The sequence below is a fragment of the Pleurodeles waltl genome, chromosome 10, assembly GCF_031143425.1.
Source record: "Pleurodeles waltl isolate 20211129_DDA chromosome 10, aPleWal1.hap1.20221129, whole genome shotgun sequence".
NCBI lineage: Eukaryota > Metazoa > Chordata > Amphibia > Caudata > Salamandridae > Pleurodeles > Pleurodeles waltl.
In genome coordinates, this window is record NC_090449.1 from 428973906 (window position 1) to 428992283 (window position 18378).

The 18378-nt window shown below is 47.1% G+C and overlaps 1 protein-coding gene across 1 annotated transcript in view; it reads right to left on the reverse strand.

The window, feature by feature from the left end:
• Positions 1-3032: 3032 nt before the first annotated feature.
• LOC138261592 (syntaxin-binding protein 4-like) overlaps positions 3033-18378 on the reverse strand; it is a 717553-nt gene continuing 702207 nt past the window's right edge. Inside the window, exons 5-6 of the mRNA XM_069210693.1 lie at positions 17223-17298; positions 3033-3761 (exon numbers count right to left, since the gene is read on the reverse strand). Coding sequence (XP_069066794.1) covers positions 17231-17298 — 68 coding nt within the window. The 3' untranslated portion in view covers positions 3033-3761; positions 17223-17230. The remainder of the gene's footprint in view (positions 3762-17222; positions 17299-18378) is intronic.

Here is an 18378-nt window from a genome sequence, read left to right on the forward strand (position 1 = left end):
AATAGGTTGAAAAGCTACCACTAGCAATTCCTTGAGGTTAGACTATTTACAAACATTTCTCCCATCATCTTTTGGTTTGGTTTGATAAACCCTCCAAATTCCTATCCTGTAATGTTTTTCCTCACTATCCTGTTTTTTTTTCTCTCCAGTTTACTCAACAAATGTGAGCCCATGGGAGGTCCTGCATTTTGTTTGGGTTCTCATCAGAGCGCTGATAACAGGGGATAAGCACATTGTACAGTGTGCAGGTGGCTACTGGCTGCACAATCAAGGCTATGCTTTTTAGTCCAGGGGTAATGACCTTTTTTCTTTTACCCCTTTGCGTACCAACTCTCTCCAACAAAAGGTCATTCCACTTGCCCACATCATGTCTGAAACACGCATGATGGATGAATATGTTTGAGCAAATAGTGTGTGGTTTGTGGGTAGTTTGCTGAATGGAAAAGTTCCATTTAGCCTGTGTTAGGCCTCCAGACTTAGGGTGTTCTTCCCCCAACTTATTGGCTGCCTCGCTCCACTTTTCTGAACTCATTGTTGCTGGTTTTAGGACTCTGCATACTTTACCACTGCTGACCAGTGATGAAGTGCTTGTGCTCCCTCCCCTAGACATGGTAACATTGGCTCATACCCAATTGGCATATTCAATTTACCTATAAGTCCCTAGTAAAGTGTACTAGATTTACACAGGACCTGTAAATAAATGCTGCTAGTAGGCCTACAGCTCTGAGTGTGCCACCCACATACGTAGCCCCTTAACCATGTCTCAGGTCTGCTATTGCCAGGCCTGTGTGTGCAGTTTCACTGCTACTTCAACCTGGTATTTAAAAATACTTGCCATGCCTTAAATTCCCCTCTTCTTACTCATAAGTCACCCAAAGGTAACACATAGGGCAGGGTGCTATGTAAGTAAAAGGCAGGACATGTACTTATAAGTTTGATATGTCCTAATAGTGAAAAAAAAACAAAGTTGGTGTTCACTAATGTGAAGCCTGCTCCTCTCATAGGCCAGCATTAGAAATTCTCACATATGCTTTTAATGGTTAATTTCTGAAATGAGAGGAAGAGACTTGTCATGTTTGATATGGTTGGAGTGGTAGTGAGAAATCCTACTTACTGGTGAAGTTGGATTGCACATTGCTGTTTCGGAAATGCAACTTTTAGAAAGTAGGCATTTCTCTGCACTTACTGCTTCGGTGCCTTACAGCCTCTCTCCAATCCATGTCTGGTTTGTTGTGGTTGACAGCTCCCCTTGTGCATTCCACCTAGACAGTCATAAACACAGGACACTCATCTGCACCTGCATTCATCTGCATATTGATTGGCCTTCCTGAGCAGAAAGGACGGAGGGGCTATTACTTATACTTCAAAGGCCAGTGGTCTGCCCTCACACAAAGGACTGATCACCCCCCAGAGTGCTCCTGGCAGACAAGGCTGGGTTGAAAAAGGAAATGGTGCACTTCAAAACCATTCTTTGAAATTTCCTCCACTTCAAAGGCACCTTTGGGTATATACACTGGGTCTGTGACCCCCACAAAATCAAACACTTCTTGATTCAACTCCATCAGAGGGACTGCCTGGCTGCCTAAAGGACTCATCTGCACTGCTTTGCTGGAAGGACTGCTAGCCTGCTTGTTGCCCTGCTGCCTGCTGACCCCTGACTCTGCTGAAAGGACCCGGCCTTCCTCCGCAAGTGTTCTCCAAGGACTTCGATTGAGCTTGCCTCCTGTCATGAGGTCTCAGGGCTATCATAGATTTCACTAAAGAGAAGAAAATCCAGGGCATCAGAAAATTGATGCAACGCCTGCAAAATGTGATGCAACCCCTGCCGTATTGATGCAGCGCCTGCCTCGCAGCTGAAAAATCACTGCATTGCCTGCCGGATCAAGGTAGCGCCTGTTGCCTCTTCCCAACATGTTCTGGATTTTCCACGCATCGTCCCTGGGTGTCAAAATATCACAGCATCATAGTGAGGAACTAAGGCCGCGCTCCCTGAAACCAACCCATCGCCTTGTAGCGTGTAAAAAAAAAAAATGCATCCAAGGTACAGTGTGTTGTGCATGTTGGATTTTTGTTGTTTTGGTCTTATTTTATTCAGATAAATAGTATCTATTTTCCTGAACTGGTGTAGAGTACTTTTTGTTGGGTCTTCACTGTATTACTGTATGAGTTATTGCACAAATACTTTAGACATTGCCTTCTAAGTTAAACCTGCCTGCTCTATGCCAAGCTACCGAAAGGTGAGCACAGGATAATTTAGGTTGTGTTGTGACTTACCCTGACTAGGACTGTGGTCCCTTCTTGGACAGAGTGCATACCTCCGCCAACTATAGACCCAATTTCTAACAGCTTGTGTGTGCAAATTGCATGTAATGGTGGTTTTCTTCATGATGGATAGCTATGGCCATTGCAGATATGCAACCCTGAACTCATGCTTTCCATAGTGCTATTCCAACACCTGTGTACGTGGTAATTGGGGGAGGTCACCATCAACTGCCTTTGTCCAGAAAAGGCTTCTCACAGATTCCTCATTTCCTGTGTGGTCAATGCCTCTCATGGCAACAGAAATAGATGCAGAATTATAAGTCAACATCACATGTGAAGCCATGCTAAACTAGTGTGACTGAAAGCTCTTGACCAGAAGCCTCTGAAATCTGACCAGCAACAGCAAGAAGTAATTCTACAGGAATTGTGGAGGGCTCATGTTTCCCACCTTGACCACCATAGAGGCCACCTCAGCCACAACTTTGTTTATCATCATCCTCATGGCACACACAAGGCCTATACAACTGTGTAGCAGGGAAGACAGTGGACAAGCTCTGCTGAAATGCTACTTTTTTCAAGATGAGGCTTAAGAATGTGACAAGTGCTCTGCTGCTGTGACCTTAGGGGAGAAGGAGAGCTCATCTGTCTGCAAGAAGAGTTGGACTGAAACTACCAGAAGGTCCTAAACTCACTCCAGGAACACCTAAACAAGACTCAGCTTACTGGAGTCTAGCATGGAGTGTGTTTCAAAAGAACAAGGTTTACCGGCAGACATGAGATCCCAGAGTCCTGCTGGTCAGGATCAGGTAATACCAATTTTAATGTCACCTGGTGACACCGAGAATGGTAGACCTGCCCCATCACCAACACCTGTGCATGTATACTGTTGGTGTCAAGCTATGTTTAGCCCTAGAAGAATAAGGAAGCAGTTATCCTTCACACCTTTCTAGTGATCTAGTTCTGCAGGCTGAAGCAATGTAGGTTGTTTTTCTATCCTTTATGGTTACAGATATATTAATTGTTTTAGTGAAAGTGAATACTCAATCCTAAAAAAATCCAGACTGGTGAGTCTTGTGCCTTTGTGTTTGTACATGAGGGTTGCTATACTGTACAGTGTCAAAGGCAAAGATACAGTCCAGTGATTGGAGAGGTAACAGTGTTCTGGAAGCAGAAGTAGACTGTTAATGCTTTGTGATATTATGTTCTTTATGAGGAATATCTTCAGCCCTTTCCATAATTGAAGCACTGTTGAGGCAGTCCTGGTGGATACAGGGATGTTGTTGCAGATGCTGGCTTGGATGCAGGCTTCATGCCTCGGACAGAGGTGTGCCAGAGCTTATGTTGGCTTGGATGTTAGCTTCTTGGCCGGGGTGGCAGAGGTGGACTGGGACTATGTTAGCCTTGATGGTGCTTCCTTGGTCATGATAATCTCATCACGTCTGCCGAATATCGGAACGGAGCAAAGAGTTGATGAACAGAGGCTCTTTTGTTGTGTGTGGCTGAAAAGGAAACACATAATTCAGTCATTGCAACATACATCCTGCATACACCAGAGTAAACACTATTGTGAAGCTTTATTTAAATGTTAAGTAGGGGTTCAGTTTAATGCTGCCTCCAGCCTACCTAAGGCCTTCCTAATTTGACACTTAGGCCTCAAATATGAGTATTTAATGAAATCAGATGGATTTTCCCTTCAATATATTTTGGCAAGTCAGACCTGATGGAATGAAACAGATGAAAAGGCTTGGAAAAATACTGGGATATGTGGATTCTACTGCAGAAAGCATCGCAATCTGTATTCTATGCCTAATATAACTTGTTGCAAGTGTTATTTATTGCACCTGGTAAATTTAGAATCCTGAGGTATTTATATTTTAAAGGGTGCAATAAATAGCACCTTGGAGGGCTGCCCTTCTTTCCTGCACAAAGGAGCTGTGACTAGGCCCTGGGTCAGAGCTCTGATTGGCCCAGGGGGGTGGAATCCCTCCCATCCTGGGCTCTGTTCCCTAGCTCGCCGGGTCTCAATGTGCCTAGGACGGGGTGGAAAAAGGCCCGGAAAGGCCTCCCCTGCTTGCCCAGGATAAGAAGCTCTGACTGGGGCTCTGGATCAGAACTCTGGTGGGCCTTGAGGTGGAATTTCCTGGTCAGCCATGTCTCAAAGTGCCCACGGTAGGGAACCACACATCCTGGAAGGTCACTTGGAGCCTGTGGCAGGGAGCCGCAGGCTTGGATAGGCCTCCCTTGCTTGTCTGGGATAAGAAGCTCTGACTGGGACGCGGATCAAAGCCTCTGTGGGCCCTGGGGTGTGAACTCCAGCCCTGAGCTCTATTGCCTGGTCTGCAGTGTCTCAAAGTACTCAGGGCAGGGAACCACAAATCCAGGAAGTTCTCTCCTCTTAGTCTAGGATGAGGAATTCTGACTGGGACTGAGGTCAGAGCTCTGGAAGGCCCAGAAGTGAAAGCTCCCAGCCCTGAGCTCATTTATGTAGCCAGTTGTGCCACAAAGTACCCTGGGCGAGGTCCCAAAGGTCCGGAGAGGTCTCTCCTGCTTGTCCAGGTGGAGAAGTTCTAACAGGGCCCCGGGTCAGAGATCCATCTTGCCCAGGGATGGAAGCCCTCAGTCCTGGGCTTCCTCCTCTGGCCTGCTTGTTGCATAGTGCCCAGAACAGGGTCCTGCAGGCCCAGGGAAGTCTCCCCTGCTTGTCTATGTTCAGAATCTCTGTATGGCCCTGGCGTAGAACCTCCCATGGCCTTGGGCTCTCTTCTCCGGCCCAGCGTGTCACAAAGGCCCATATTTATACTTTTTTAGCGCCGCATTTGTGCTGCTTTTTGACGCAAAAACGGCACAAACTTACAAAATACAATTGGGCCAAAATGTGCAGGACGGGGTGCTGCAGGCCCAGAGATGTCTACCCTGCTTATCTGGATTCAGAAACCCTGGTTGGGCCCCAAGTCAGAGCTACGTGAGGCACCCCATAACCCATTGTCTGATACCCAGCTAGGGTCCCAAGAACCTGGACTTCTGAGTCCCTATCCTCTTCAAGGGCGAGCAGAATCCTTTTTCATAAAATGTGGTGCAACCAGATGGCCGTCCTTTAAGTTGGACATCTGGTCACTCCAAGCACTGGACACCTGGTTACACACCATGCATTCTTGTGGTGTGTCCAGATGGCTAGAGCTATTGTGGATGTCCCCGTGAGGACTCATTTGATCTTCGAGGCCAGCAAGGGCTCTAAGAGGTTGACTGTATTTTCTCTGAGAGCCCCCTCTGTCACTTGGTGTGAACGGATTACAAGAACGGACAGCAGCATTGCTCCAGTTTACTAGGAACAGGGTACTTGGGACCCCGTTTCTGTCAGGTCACTCCCACCTGGGTACCACCAGGGCCCATGCCTTTCGTCCGAGCCATGCTTCCCGGAGAGCAGGAAGGGATGCAAAGCTGACATCCCCATTCAGAGTGTCCTGTTCGCAGACAGTTTAGCCAGCACTGTATTTTGATCATTATGGCAGGGCTTCCCCGGAAGTCTCAACAAAGGCTCACTTGATTCTACGAGCTCATCCATATGAGAGACCCCCTTGTCCTCCTGGGTTTCTCCCCAGATGACATAAGGTCCTGGGCCAGAGTGCGTGGGGATCTAAGAGGCCCAAGTCTGCAGGTGCTTTCAACCCTGTCCAATGGCCCTTACCTCTGAGCCTTACTTCTCAGAGAGTAGGCATGGATGCGAAGCTGAGATCTGAGTGCCAGGCTGCCTGTTCAGGGGTGGTTTAGCCAGCACAGTACTCTGATCAACTGGACACATTTGGTCCATTAAAGGATGGAATGCTTGGCCAACCCCTGTTGTTGTTTCAGGCAAAGAGCTTCCACCAGCCTCGACTGTCCTATTCAAGGGTCTGTCTTTTGTGCAGGCCACCCAGCAGACCAGGACACAGCACCCCTGTGTCTTGCTCTGGCTGCACCTTGGCCTGCCTCTCCCTTCCATTGCCGTGGAGCAGGCTGGGCCCGCCAGTGCCTATGTGATTGTCCTACCTCCCAAACCCTCTATATGCAACCAGGGGCTCCCAAAGCAGGCTGCTAAGATATGTGAAGGTCTGTCTAGAACGGGCATGCTGCTCCTCCTCTCATCCAACATGTGCAGCTACCTGGTTGAACCTGCCAATAACATATGTGTATCTGAAAGATTTAGCCATGCATGTGTAACTTCACATGGCCGGTACAGTGAAACTGTGAATAGCTCACTAAATCAGTTATGGTCCCTTTGATTGTTCTATCTATTACTTGGATAACGGTAGTAATTCAGGAGCTAATACATGCAGATGAGTGCTGACATCCCGGGATATGTACACTTATCAGACTAAGACCAATCCAGGTTTGCCGGGCTGCTTTGATGAACTCTAGGAAAGTTCAGGCCAATCTCACATCCCTATGATGGCGACAGCACATATGGTTGCCTGCCCTATCACCTTTCCATGGTACTTTTTATGCCTAACATAGTGACCATGGATTACAGGGAATCAGGGTTCAAATCTAGAGAGGGAGAATAAGAAGAGGCTACCACATCCAAAGAAGGAAGCAGACAGGCAAATTACCCCTTCCCGACTCTGGGATGTACTGACAAAAAATAACAAAACAGGACTCTTTTAAGGATCTGTGTTTGGAATGAGTACATGTTAAATCCTTTAATGAGGATCCATTGAAAGGGAAATCTATGCCAGCAGTCGCAGTAATTCCAGTTACAGTAATGTATATTAAAGTTGCTGCCGTTAAAAAGCTTGTGGTTGGATCTTCGGATTAAGTTGGAAGTCCACTACAAGGTGTGCTATTGCCTGTCCCAGCCGCTGCCTCTCGGCACGCCCTTGATGCTTCTGATTGAGTGTCCTGGCGATTGGAAGTGTTTACTTTGAAAAGTGTCCAAAGCATGTCAGTTACAAACATACATCCGCAAGGAATAATGAAACAGGACTTTGGTTCTATTTTGATAGTTTTCGGTACTGGGGACATAATGAAGAGCAACGCTGGGTTCATTCGTATTGTGCCACTAGAGGTGAAATTATTGACCAGTGCAAAATGAATAAAAGTGGAAGTATTTCCTGAGAATTTTTTCATTAATCAGGAATGAAAGTCGTTGGTTCAAAGGCAATCAAATACTATTGTAGTTCTGACTATAGTCAATCTCAACTAGCGATCCGTTGGTAATGTTCCATGGCCCGCTGAGCAAGTTTTGAGAAACCAAAATCTTTAGGTTCTGGGGAAAGTATGGTTGAAAAGCTTAAATTCAAAGAAGTTGATGGAAGGGTACCACCAAGAGTGGAGCCTGCAGCTTAATGTGACTGATCATGGGAAACTTTACCCGGAGATGTAAAGGACTGGCAGATTAAAAGCTCTTTTTTGCTTCTCTGGCTGTTGGTGTATGGCCATTCTTAGTTGGTGAAGTGATTTGCTTGTTTAAGTTCAATAACTAACAAGACACCTCCATGCTAGCTTGTTATGTGACCCCCAGGGGTTGGCATTCAACTTCTTGGAGGGACAAGCAGCATACAGTCACATGTGATTGATCAATAACCGGCCTGTAATGCTCTTAGATCTTTGGGACTTCATATGTGCTACACTGGACAGAGCAGTGTGTTCTTACCCTTTACTGACAGGTGTGAGTAACCCCTTGAACCTTATTCATGATAGGAATTAGGTATTGTAATTGTTTCCCATGAATGAAGAATCCCTAGTAAGTGTGGGTCATAAGCTCACAGATGACAGCTGTGGGGATGCGCTGAGAAAATAATCAAACTTGACTAGCTAGAGGAAGTAAAAGTCTTAACAAGGTTTCCATAGGTAAACCTGCGGAAGGATCATTAACGGCAGAGTGGCACAAGTGACTGACAGTGACTAAATCCTTGGCCACCTCTCAGATGGAACCCAAGACATCTGGCCCAGTCCTCCACTCTTGCATCCTGGCTGACATTGCTCTGCAGCCCCTGGGCTAGGACTGGGAATAAGCTTGGCTCCTACACCAAGGGAGGACACAACTGACATGTGAGGGACTGGGCTGAGTGATGCCCCCCATACCCTCTGGGAGAGCAATGGTGCAAGAAACTGCCCTCTAGAGATAGAACCCATACTCACCAAGCATGTACATGGGGTAACCAAATTATAGTGCTGTTTGCGTGACCTGTCTTGGATGGCTGGACTGCCTAAATGAGAAGGAGCTGGGGCCATGAGGGAACCATGGATTCCCTCAGTGGAGATGCTGTGCCTCTCAAAGCCAGTGTGCTGATGTGCAAGTAAGGCAACCTCTTTGTCGTTGCCAGGTACCTGGTGGACTAATCCCACATGGCTAGGTTGAGGTTTCAATACTCATGTGGGCCTGTCTAGGAGGGCAGGTTGTGGAGCTGCCTACCTCCACTGCCATGGAAGCCTCCTGCTGCACAGGCGGGGTGGGACTCCTGGGCTGAGGGCGCATAGAAACACTCCTTAAATCGTAAAGGCCAGTTTCTGGAAGGGATGTCTGCCAGGATGACCAGCTGTCTAACCGCCTGGATGATAGATGGCTGGCACTGACTTCCTCCTGTGTCTCCTGCACCCACAGGTGTGCGAACAAAGTTGCCTGTGAATCTTGATGGTGGATCACTCGGGGAGGCACCTGGTCTGTACCACGCCAGAAAAACCAGAAGGCCTTCTCTGCTTGCTGTCTGTGGTGTCCCATGGCTGTCCACTTGCACAGCCACAGGACCCACTTCCACAGCTGGGAATAGGAGGGGTCCTGCCTGCTTGTGGGTGCTGGTTTCCATGCTGGCCCCCTCAGCTTCAGTCTCCGATATGGGATAGGGTGTGGGAAAGAGTGTACTGCTAAGCTCCCCCATGCAAAAGAGGGTCCCATGCTTCTGCAGGCAGGGAATTGGTCTGGTTGTCCCATGCTTCAGGATCCAACCATAAGCTCAGGTGAGACGTGGAAATCTGCTAAATTAATTATAATATTAAACAGAGGGAAATAAAGTAACCAAGATTCTTCCAGTAACAGTGAGTGAAGAGGGTAGAGCCCAGCACCGAATCCCTGCCCCAGTTGTAGGTGCAGGAAACGTGATGTACAGAAAACAGAGTGCCCAGCGTTGCTCAGGGAGCCTAAGTCCTTCTGATTGAGGCTCACCTCACAGAGGCCTGTAGTAGCCCCCTTCGTGCCGTGATCGGGTCTTCTTAGAGGCAAGCTGTTTGGGAATGCAGCCCAAAGCAGGTGGTAAACTCCAACTATGGCTAAATATAGGTGCAAGACCAATAGCCAACAAGCACCATAAGGGAAACTTGAAAAGAACTTTGAAGAGAGAGATGAAGAGGGTGTGAAACTGTAGAGAGGTAAACAGATGGCATCCGTGCAGTCCACTCTGAGAATTCAAGGGTGAATCAGCTCTATGGGACCAGTGCATGGGTGCACCCATCCCCCCGCAACCTGCAGGGCACATTTCCTGTGTGGCGGTGTGCTTCAGTTGGCTTTGGATTGGCTGGGAAAACTTCAGGGTGGCAGGTGGCTCTCTGCTCTGGCACAGAATGTTACAGCCCCTGACAGCATCTTTGCCAAGCATGATTGGCCACCTTTGTGCCATCCCCTGGCAACCTACCAGGTCTCTCTCTGGATGTGCCAGGACAGGGAAGTGGGACGGGCCCCCTGCTCCCGACACAACTTTTCAAATGGGGTGGACTATGCTCAGAGTGCACCCTATGCATTACATAACTGGGTGGGGTGCCTACACAGCTGCCAGGGGCCTGCAGTGATGTTGGTTACCCATCAACCCCTCTTAAAACACAAACCAAGCAGTCTAACACATGCAGGAAACAGAGGGTCAAATGAAACCCTGTGGTGCAGTGAAGGTAAAGGCCGTTGCATGCTGGCTGAGGTGGGATCCAGCCATGTCCTTGTGGCGAGCGCACCACCAACTCATCTCGCCAACTCTGTTCGGGAGGTAGAGCATGAGTGTGTGTGATAGGACCCAAAAGATGGTGAACTATGCAGGGGCAGGGCAAAGCCAGAAGAGGACCATAGTGGCCCTGATGTGCAAATCAATTGTAAGAAGCCCGGCTCACTAGTTTGAAGCTAGACTTCAAATGGGAGTGCCTAGTGGGACATTTTGGTAAGAAGAGCTGGCACTGCAGAATGAACTGAATGCCAGGTTAAGGCACCCAATGCCGATGGTCATCAGACCCCAGAAAAGTTGTCAGGTTATAGAAACAGCAGAACGGTGGCCACAGAAGTTGGAATCCGCTAATGAGTGCATAACAACTAACCAGTCTAATCAACTAGCCCTGAAAATGGAGCGTCAGGCCCATGCCCGGCAGTCCCTTAGGGTAAGAGCCACAGCTTGACTATAGTCTGGCACTGTGAGATGACCTGGGAGGTCTAGGGTAAGTAGGAGGTCATTGAATTCCCAGTAAAATACCACTACTCTGATTCCAAGTGCCTGGCACCCATGGGGAATAGCCCGCTTTGGGGATACTGACAGGTGGGGAGACTGACAAGGCAGTACACATGGCAAACTATGAAGCAGGTGTCCTAAGACAAACTCAGGGAAAACAGAAACTTCTTGCAGAGCAGAAAGGGCAAAAGCTCTTTTGATCTCAGTTTTCAGTATGAATACAGACCGTGAAAGAGGTGCCTCATTATCCTTCTGGCATTCTGGGTTTCAAGTAGGAGATATCAGAAAAGTTATCACAGGGATAGATGGCTTGTGAAGGCTACACGTTCATAATGAGGTTACCCATTTATCCTTCGATAATATTGTGAAGCAGTGATATCATTGTGAAGCAAAATTCACCAAGCGTTGGATTGTTAACCAACTAACAGGGAACGTGAGCTGGGTTTAGCCCATGGGTAGAAAAGACAGTTTCCCTACTGATGATGTACAGTTGCATAGAGCCACTCGCTCAGGGACTACTGCGCAGATGGAAGGTGCCGTCTCTTTCACCCTTAGCGCTTCAAGTGTTTGTTGGACACATGGTGCTAAATCATGTGTAGACAACCTGATTCTGGGTCAACTCCATCACTGCCATCTATTGAAAGTCATCCTCTGAGCCAAGCTTTTGTGTCAGTCTGTCTGCGCTTGAGCCCCCGTTGGGTCACTCTGCCTCCAAGCTGATGGGAGGGACAGGGTGCAGGCTTGTGGGAGGATGCCTCCACCACATGCAGTGCAGCACGGGGGCCTCCCCCTACCACCCTGTGCCACTGGGTGAAGGGACACAGGCATGATCCACTGCAATCCAGCTGGATGACCAAATGCTGGAGCAGGCTCCAGCAGAATGAGTGAATGAGTATCCTGGCACTAATGGCTCAGAAAAATTAAAGATTAGGCAACCAAGATATTTAACTGAGAAGATATAGTTTTTTAAAGCTTTACAGAAGGATGGCTCATGAGGGATTGAATGAGGGGTGGCCAGTTCCTATCTCCCCCAGCCATTACCATAAAAATCCAACCTCTGCATCTCACACGACGTATCCTCGGGATAGTGACTAGCAGAGTGGATGCTGAGCAAGGGAGTCTGAAAGGAAGAAAATGTTTAGTTCTTTTAATCATGAGGGCCCTGCTGATAAAAAGCCTGATGAAGAATGGTAAGAGCTTTAAAGCACATCCTCCAGGGGAGTAATTTAGAGGTAAGAAGCCAGAGGCTGGCTGTAGGATGGGGGCCTCCAGGGCACTGGCCTCATCGTCAGCTGCCAACTGGTGAACTCTGGTGACAAGGTCAGCCCAAACCATTGTTTGCCTAGCTGGTTGACCAGATGACCAGTCGGTGGCTGGTTGACCAGATGACCGGTTGGTGGCTGGCCAGCCAGATGACTGGCGGGCCGCTCAACCAGATGACCAGCAGCCGGCTGGCCAGCACAGCTAAATGTGACTTGTGTCTCCCCAGGCTCTGTAAGTCTCCAATTCATAGGGGGATAATGGGATGAGGAAAAATGTATTCTCAAGCAGGCCTAAGTGGAGAGGGGGTTAGCTGCGGGATTAACCGTCCTTAACTCCGCAGGCTTCAGGATTCTATAATGTACAGACCTGGGGTACCCTTAGACCATGGTCTGAGGTAACAGTTTCTAACTAGGGCATGGTGGCTGCAGAGTGGGGAAGACTCTCCTGCCCCTCCGGGATGCGGAGGGAAAATGGGACCCCCTAACCATGAAGGCCCAGTCAACAGGGAGATCTGGGGATCCGGAGGAGTCATGACATCAGACCTAAGAGGAGTCAGGGACTCCTGTGGCCTAAACAGCTCCGGTAATCTCTGTGAGAAGCGAGCAAAGCAATACCTTTCTCCTGGAAGGTCCGGTCACCGCAGGGCAGGGCACCAGGCAAAGGGAAGGGCTGTCTTCCTTACCAGGTTCAGGTTGGAGTATGGAGGAGAAGTCTGGGGTCCCTGTTGGGTGGGTCAAGACTGATTTGCATAGGCTGGGTCCAAACTGGGGTGGCATGGTGAGCAAAAGTACGATGGATTAAACCCCTGATCTGTGACTGGGGGTGGGTGTTTGAAAGTTTCAGCACTCCGACCAATATCCATTTGTGTTGCTAAAGTTGCCCTAAGTGGAAGGGGTATGCCTGGATGTGGGTCCCGTGCTCACTGTGCCAGTGGATTCAAGCTAGCCTTGCTGATGAAGGATGATACCCTGAAACCAGTTCCAGGATGCTTGTTTCTAGTCCAGGGAGGACCTGGCTTGGCCATTCGGGCTGGACTGTTTCCATGGGGAACAGGGTCAAGACTGATTTGCATTTGGCTGGGTCCAAACTGGGGTGGCATGGTGAGCAAAAGAATGATTACTTAAACCTAGATCCGTGACTGAAGGTGAGGGTTTGAAAAGTTTCAGCCCTACGTCCATTATCCTTTTGTGTTGCTATAATCGCCCTAAGTGGGAAGGGTATTCCCAGACGTGGGTCCCATGCTCACTGTGCCACTGGATTCAAGATAGCCTGGCTGATGAAGAGTGATGCCCTGAAACCGGTCCAAGGATGCTTGTTTCTGGTCCAGGGAGGACCTTGCTTGGCAGTTCGGGCTGCACTGTTTCCATGGGGAAAAGGGTCAAGACTGATCTGCATATGACTGGGTCCAAATTGGGGTGGCATGGTGAGCAAAAGAATGATGGAATAAACCCAGATCTGTGACTGGGGATGAATGTTTGAAATGTTTCAGCACTCCGTCCATCATCCTTTTGTGTTGCTAAAGTCGTCCCTTTACCATGAGGGGTAGGCAAGGCCAAAGCTTTCACCTAGGATGCCCGGTTCCCCAGGCCAGCGCTCCAGGCATCAGGCAGGGCCACATTTTCTATCCGAGCGAAGTTGGCATCAGCCCTGGGAAGAGTCTGGGGCTTCTGTGGGCTGAACAGCTTCTGCAATCCCCAGGGAAAGGTGAATGAAGCCATGGCTTTTGCCTTGGAGGCCAGGTCCTCTCAGGCCAGGACTCCAGGCACCAGGCAAGGCCACCCTCTCTACCCAGGCCAGGGTGTTCTCTGACTGGGGAAGAGCCTTGGGTTTCTACAGGCTGCAGACATGGTTGGCTGGAACAGAGGGAAAAATTAGGTACCAAAGTCGGCTGTGTACCTTGGTGAATGTGAGGTGAGCAAAGTCATGGCTTTTGCCTGGGAGGCCAAGCCCTTCCATCAAGGGCACCTAGATGCAGGCAGCATCCATCCCCTACCCAGTGTAAGGTAGCATGCGACCTGGGTGAAGTCTGAGGCTCCTACAGGCTGAACATCTCCTGTAATCCCCCATAGGATGCCTGGTTCCCACAGGTCGGTGTTGTCAGCCAACAGACAGAACCTCCTACCCAACCCATGGTAGGCAGGTACCCCATGCATATGGCTGGGTCCAAAGTGAGGTGGCATTGTTGCCAAATAATGACGGACTACAATGGAGCCAGAGTAATTACTAGTAGCTGAGATTAATTCAACCATTCCACCCATCATTTTTTGTATACTACAGAGTAGCACCCTAAGTGGGACAAGTATGCCCAGACGTGGGTCCTGTGCCCGCTGTGTCACTGGAATACCTAGCTGATGACCCCTTATTTGATTAAACCAGTCTTACGTTGCTTGTGTTCCTGTTCAGGGAGGATTTGGCCTGGCATTTTGGGTTGTACTGTTCCCATTGGAGTATGGTCAACAGTGGTTTGGATATGGCTGGGTCCAAACTGAGTTGGCATGGTGCACAAAATAACAATGAATTGGGATGGGGCCCGGGTAATTACCAATGGCTAAGATTAATTCAAGCATTCTACCCATCACTTTATATACACTTAAGACATGGCCATATCACAAATCTTTATTCTCACAAATACATTGAAACCAGACATGTTTCCACCTCAACCACCCACTGCCACAATACAGATCTGTTTTCCTGCTTCCAAGAATTTGAGACTTTGTGGAGTCACTCTTTTCCTGCTCCTTCTAGCTATCAGAGGTAAGGTGAGCCGTGTATCTGTTTCCTGTGCCTAATGGGCATTGCTTGTTTTTGTTCTACCAGATGGACAATGTATTACTGTTTCTAGATCCATGTTGCCCTGCAGTAATAATAACCTCAGGTGTGGAGTTCCTAAATCCTCCCTGTGTAGGGTAATATTCCTGTATTCTCCTAGTCTGCACCTTGTAGTACTTTGTTATTTTATTTGATTCTCTCTCCAGCTTCTAGATCAGTCTTGAGTAATATTCCCACTTGCTTGAAGCCTGCCATTTCTGCACATCCGTACAGATACTATTTGTTTGTAAGATTTAGCATTTGAAGTGGCGGACTTCATATTGTGGTGTTCCGCGTTCTATTTCTTTTGTTACCAGTGTTGACAACGATATCACAAATGGCACTGGCGCCAGAACATGTCACAACACATTTCACATTACCACCATCAATTTATAAATATTTATAAATAATTCGGTGAAAGCAACCAGTGTCCTACACCACAACATTCACTGAGCTCAGAATTTGGCCTTAACTAGTATGCTATGAAAGCATGGTCTGGACTTGCACAGGCTCCAAGGTGAGTGTAAACATATGCTGCAGGCAGTGTCCCCTTGCGTGGTGGATAGCAGACCCTATCATAACAGATCACTGGAGATAGTCCTTGGTAATGCACAGTTTGTTTTGCTTGCAGGGCCTGCTCTGGAGCAAGGGTGGACTTGTAGCAACTGAACTCAGTGTACCTACTCCCAACACCCACTGAGCATGCTCTCCAAACACGTGATGTGGTGCCTAGATCTCAACCACCAAAGCAGCTTCACTAATTTTACTGATGATGTCATTTGTGATGTTATCTCTGACATCATATGTGATTTGATGAATATTTAATTGAGGACGCTATGGTTGTGCTGCTCACTATAACTGACAACTTCAGTTGTTTTTGTTCTGCATCTGAAACATAACCACCCTTCCACTGCCGTGTTTTGGGAAATTTCTATTGCTTTCTATAACAAACGTTATTTTTTCTTGTGAGTATATAACAATCACTTCCTTTTTACAAAGTTTTTTCACTTTTCGTTTGTGTTGTGTTAACGCTGTGCTTTGTTCTCTGACAAAACAAGAACGCTGAGTGCACGACATTAGGGAATGAGCAGTGGGCTCTGGGCATAGGTCATGACATTCTTCACTGCTCTGATTCCAACCCTTTGCCCTCAGAATGTAACGTGCCTGGCCCCAGTGCTGCTTCGTTCATGTTCATTAGTATCTGGGCCTGGTGTTTGCCTCAAGACAAGCCTAGTATTGACAATATACTCTGAAGCAAGGGGAACCCTCATTGGTTTAGAGTAAAGAATCATAAAGACTTAATATGTCTCTACAAAACTGCTAAATGCCAACTTAAAAGCAAAATCAGATACGATCAGAGTGAATATTCTCATAGACATTTAACAAAAGACCTTCTTCACTCCCCTCTTTATACTTTACAAATTACGAATGGGAATGTTTAAGCAAAGGGGCTAACCTTTGACATTCTCTTCATGAGCCTTAAGGCTCAAGGCCTATATCTAAAAGGAAGGCTTCATATTAAGCAATAATGATGGTCTTTCCTTCTCATTAAAAAAAGTCGGCACTGGACCTTGATGAGCTATGAATTATGGATAATGTTCCTGTTATAAACTGACTCCAAACTAGTCAGATTTGTTCACTACAAAGCAGGTTTGCGTCCTAATAAGAAACAGAAACCCTTCTAGTTGCAGTTTTGAATGCTTCAGGTTAGACTTGGATGGTGCCAGTGTCACAGTTCTGATGTGTAGGGCATGTGAATCTCTATGGTGTACACAGCAATCGACCTGTGTTGGTCACTCAAAGGCAATTTTGTGTCACCGTTTTACATTTTGCACATAATCGAAAACAGGAAGCACCAATACTGTATATGTGGCCCTCATTCACAAAAAAAATCAAAATTATACTCTTGCAGAATGACTCCAGTCATTATATTTCGAAATACATTCATATTTGCTTTGGTGCACCCAACAAATGTATGCCTGGGAATCATAAGTAGAGCAAAGCTACTGAATATCTTGCTGAATACCCCTGTTAAAAAAGGAAACAAATAAATGTTATATCACTGTGCTGGTTGATAACAAGCAGTTCTAGAGTGCCTTCTGCCATTATCTATACAATCAAGGAATTATAGTAAATCTAGGGAAATTTCTGCAAAATAAAAACAAGTAGATATTAGGTAAATAAATAGCTTCAGAATATTTAGTGCAATTCTCTGTATAAAAAATAATCCCAGTACGCCTCGCATAATAGTTTGTATAAATAACAATAATAACATATCTAGCACCAGATTCCCCCTAGAGAATGGGGTACAATATATCCAGTCCGTCCATTTTGTCTGTTAATAGAGAGCGTGAGTATCTATATTTCATAAAGCTGTGAATGTGCACTACTAAAGTTTGTCAGTTTTTTTCGGTATGCACCGGATATGGCTTTGCTGGCATGATGATTATTATAGACCGCATTAATAAAGTCCTGACCTCAGTACTCACTCACTTCGATACTCACTCGCCAGAGTTGAGAGGACCATCTTCTTTGCCTGTGATGACATTCTCCCAGCCGGGTGTTGAATCTGCGCAGACAAACACAGACATATGAAACAGAGGATAGCAGCTTCATCAATGGATTAGCAAGGGCGTAGTTGTGGATGGTATAGGTTGTTGGGGAGTTATACCCCCCTAAAAATGTATTTTCTCGAATGGTTGGGCACAGGTGCTTTCAGTCGGGTATGCTGAGGTGCCTGTTGGATTTCAGAAGGAATTTTTGCATAAAAATATAAAAAAGCACACGCACGCTCTCCCTCTCTGCTTTGAAAATCTTCAAAAATGTTGATTATTTTGCAAAATATGTTTCTCTCAATTAGCACCCTACCAATCTGCATTCGTCTCCCTATCCACTGCCCCTTTATCCCCTCTCATATGCCCTGCTTGTCATATAATGTAGATTGATATTATATACCAGCGTGATTGTTGGGAAATTTGAAGCTCAGCCCCAGTCTTACTGGCCAAGCAACGCCCCTGTGGATTAGGACATCTTCCATGACAGATTCTTTCATTACTCCTCGCCATTCCATATTTTTCTATTCATTCACTATCTTTGTTTTTAGTTCCCAGCTTAATGTAGCCGCTGCTCGCAGTGATGGCAAAAAAAAAAAAAAACAATAAGGTCTTTGTCTGGGTTTTCACTCCTAGGGGCATATTTACAAGAAAGTGGTGCATCAGCTATGATGCGCCACTTTTCTTGCCTCCCCCACACCCCCTAGCTTCACCATGGTAGCACCGCATTTACAATATGGTGCACCATGGTGCGCATTAGCACAATAGCATCTGTACTTTCCAACAGCGTCAACATTTTTGACGCTATTGTGGCGCATTGGTCGACTAGTGCCAAAAATTATGGCACTAGTCCAGCAATGTGTGGGTAGGCCCATTGGAAACAATGGGAACGTCACGGTAACACCTGCCTTGGGCAGGCGTTAAAAATGATGGGAAAAATAGCGCAATGAAACCTAGTAAATTTAACTGTGCCATTTTTCTGGGCCTCCTAACGGGTGAACGACCCGCTTGCATACATTATGCCTGGGCAGGCATAATGTGGTGCAAAGAGTTACAAAGAGACACAATGCTTGTATTGCACCAGTTTGTAAATCTGG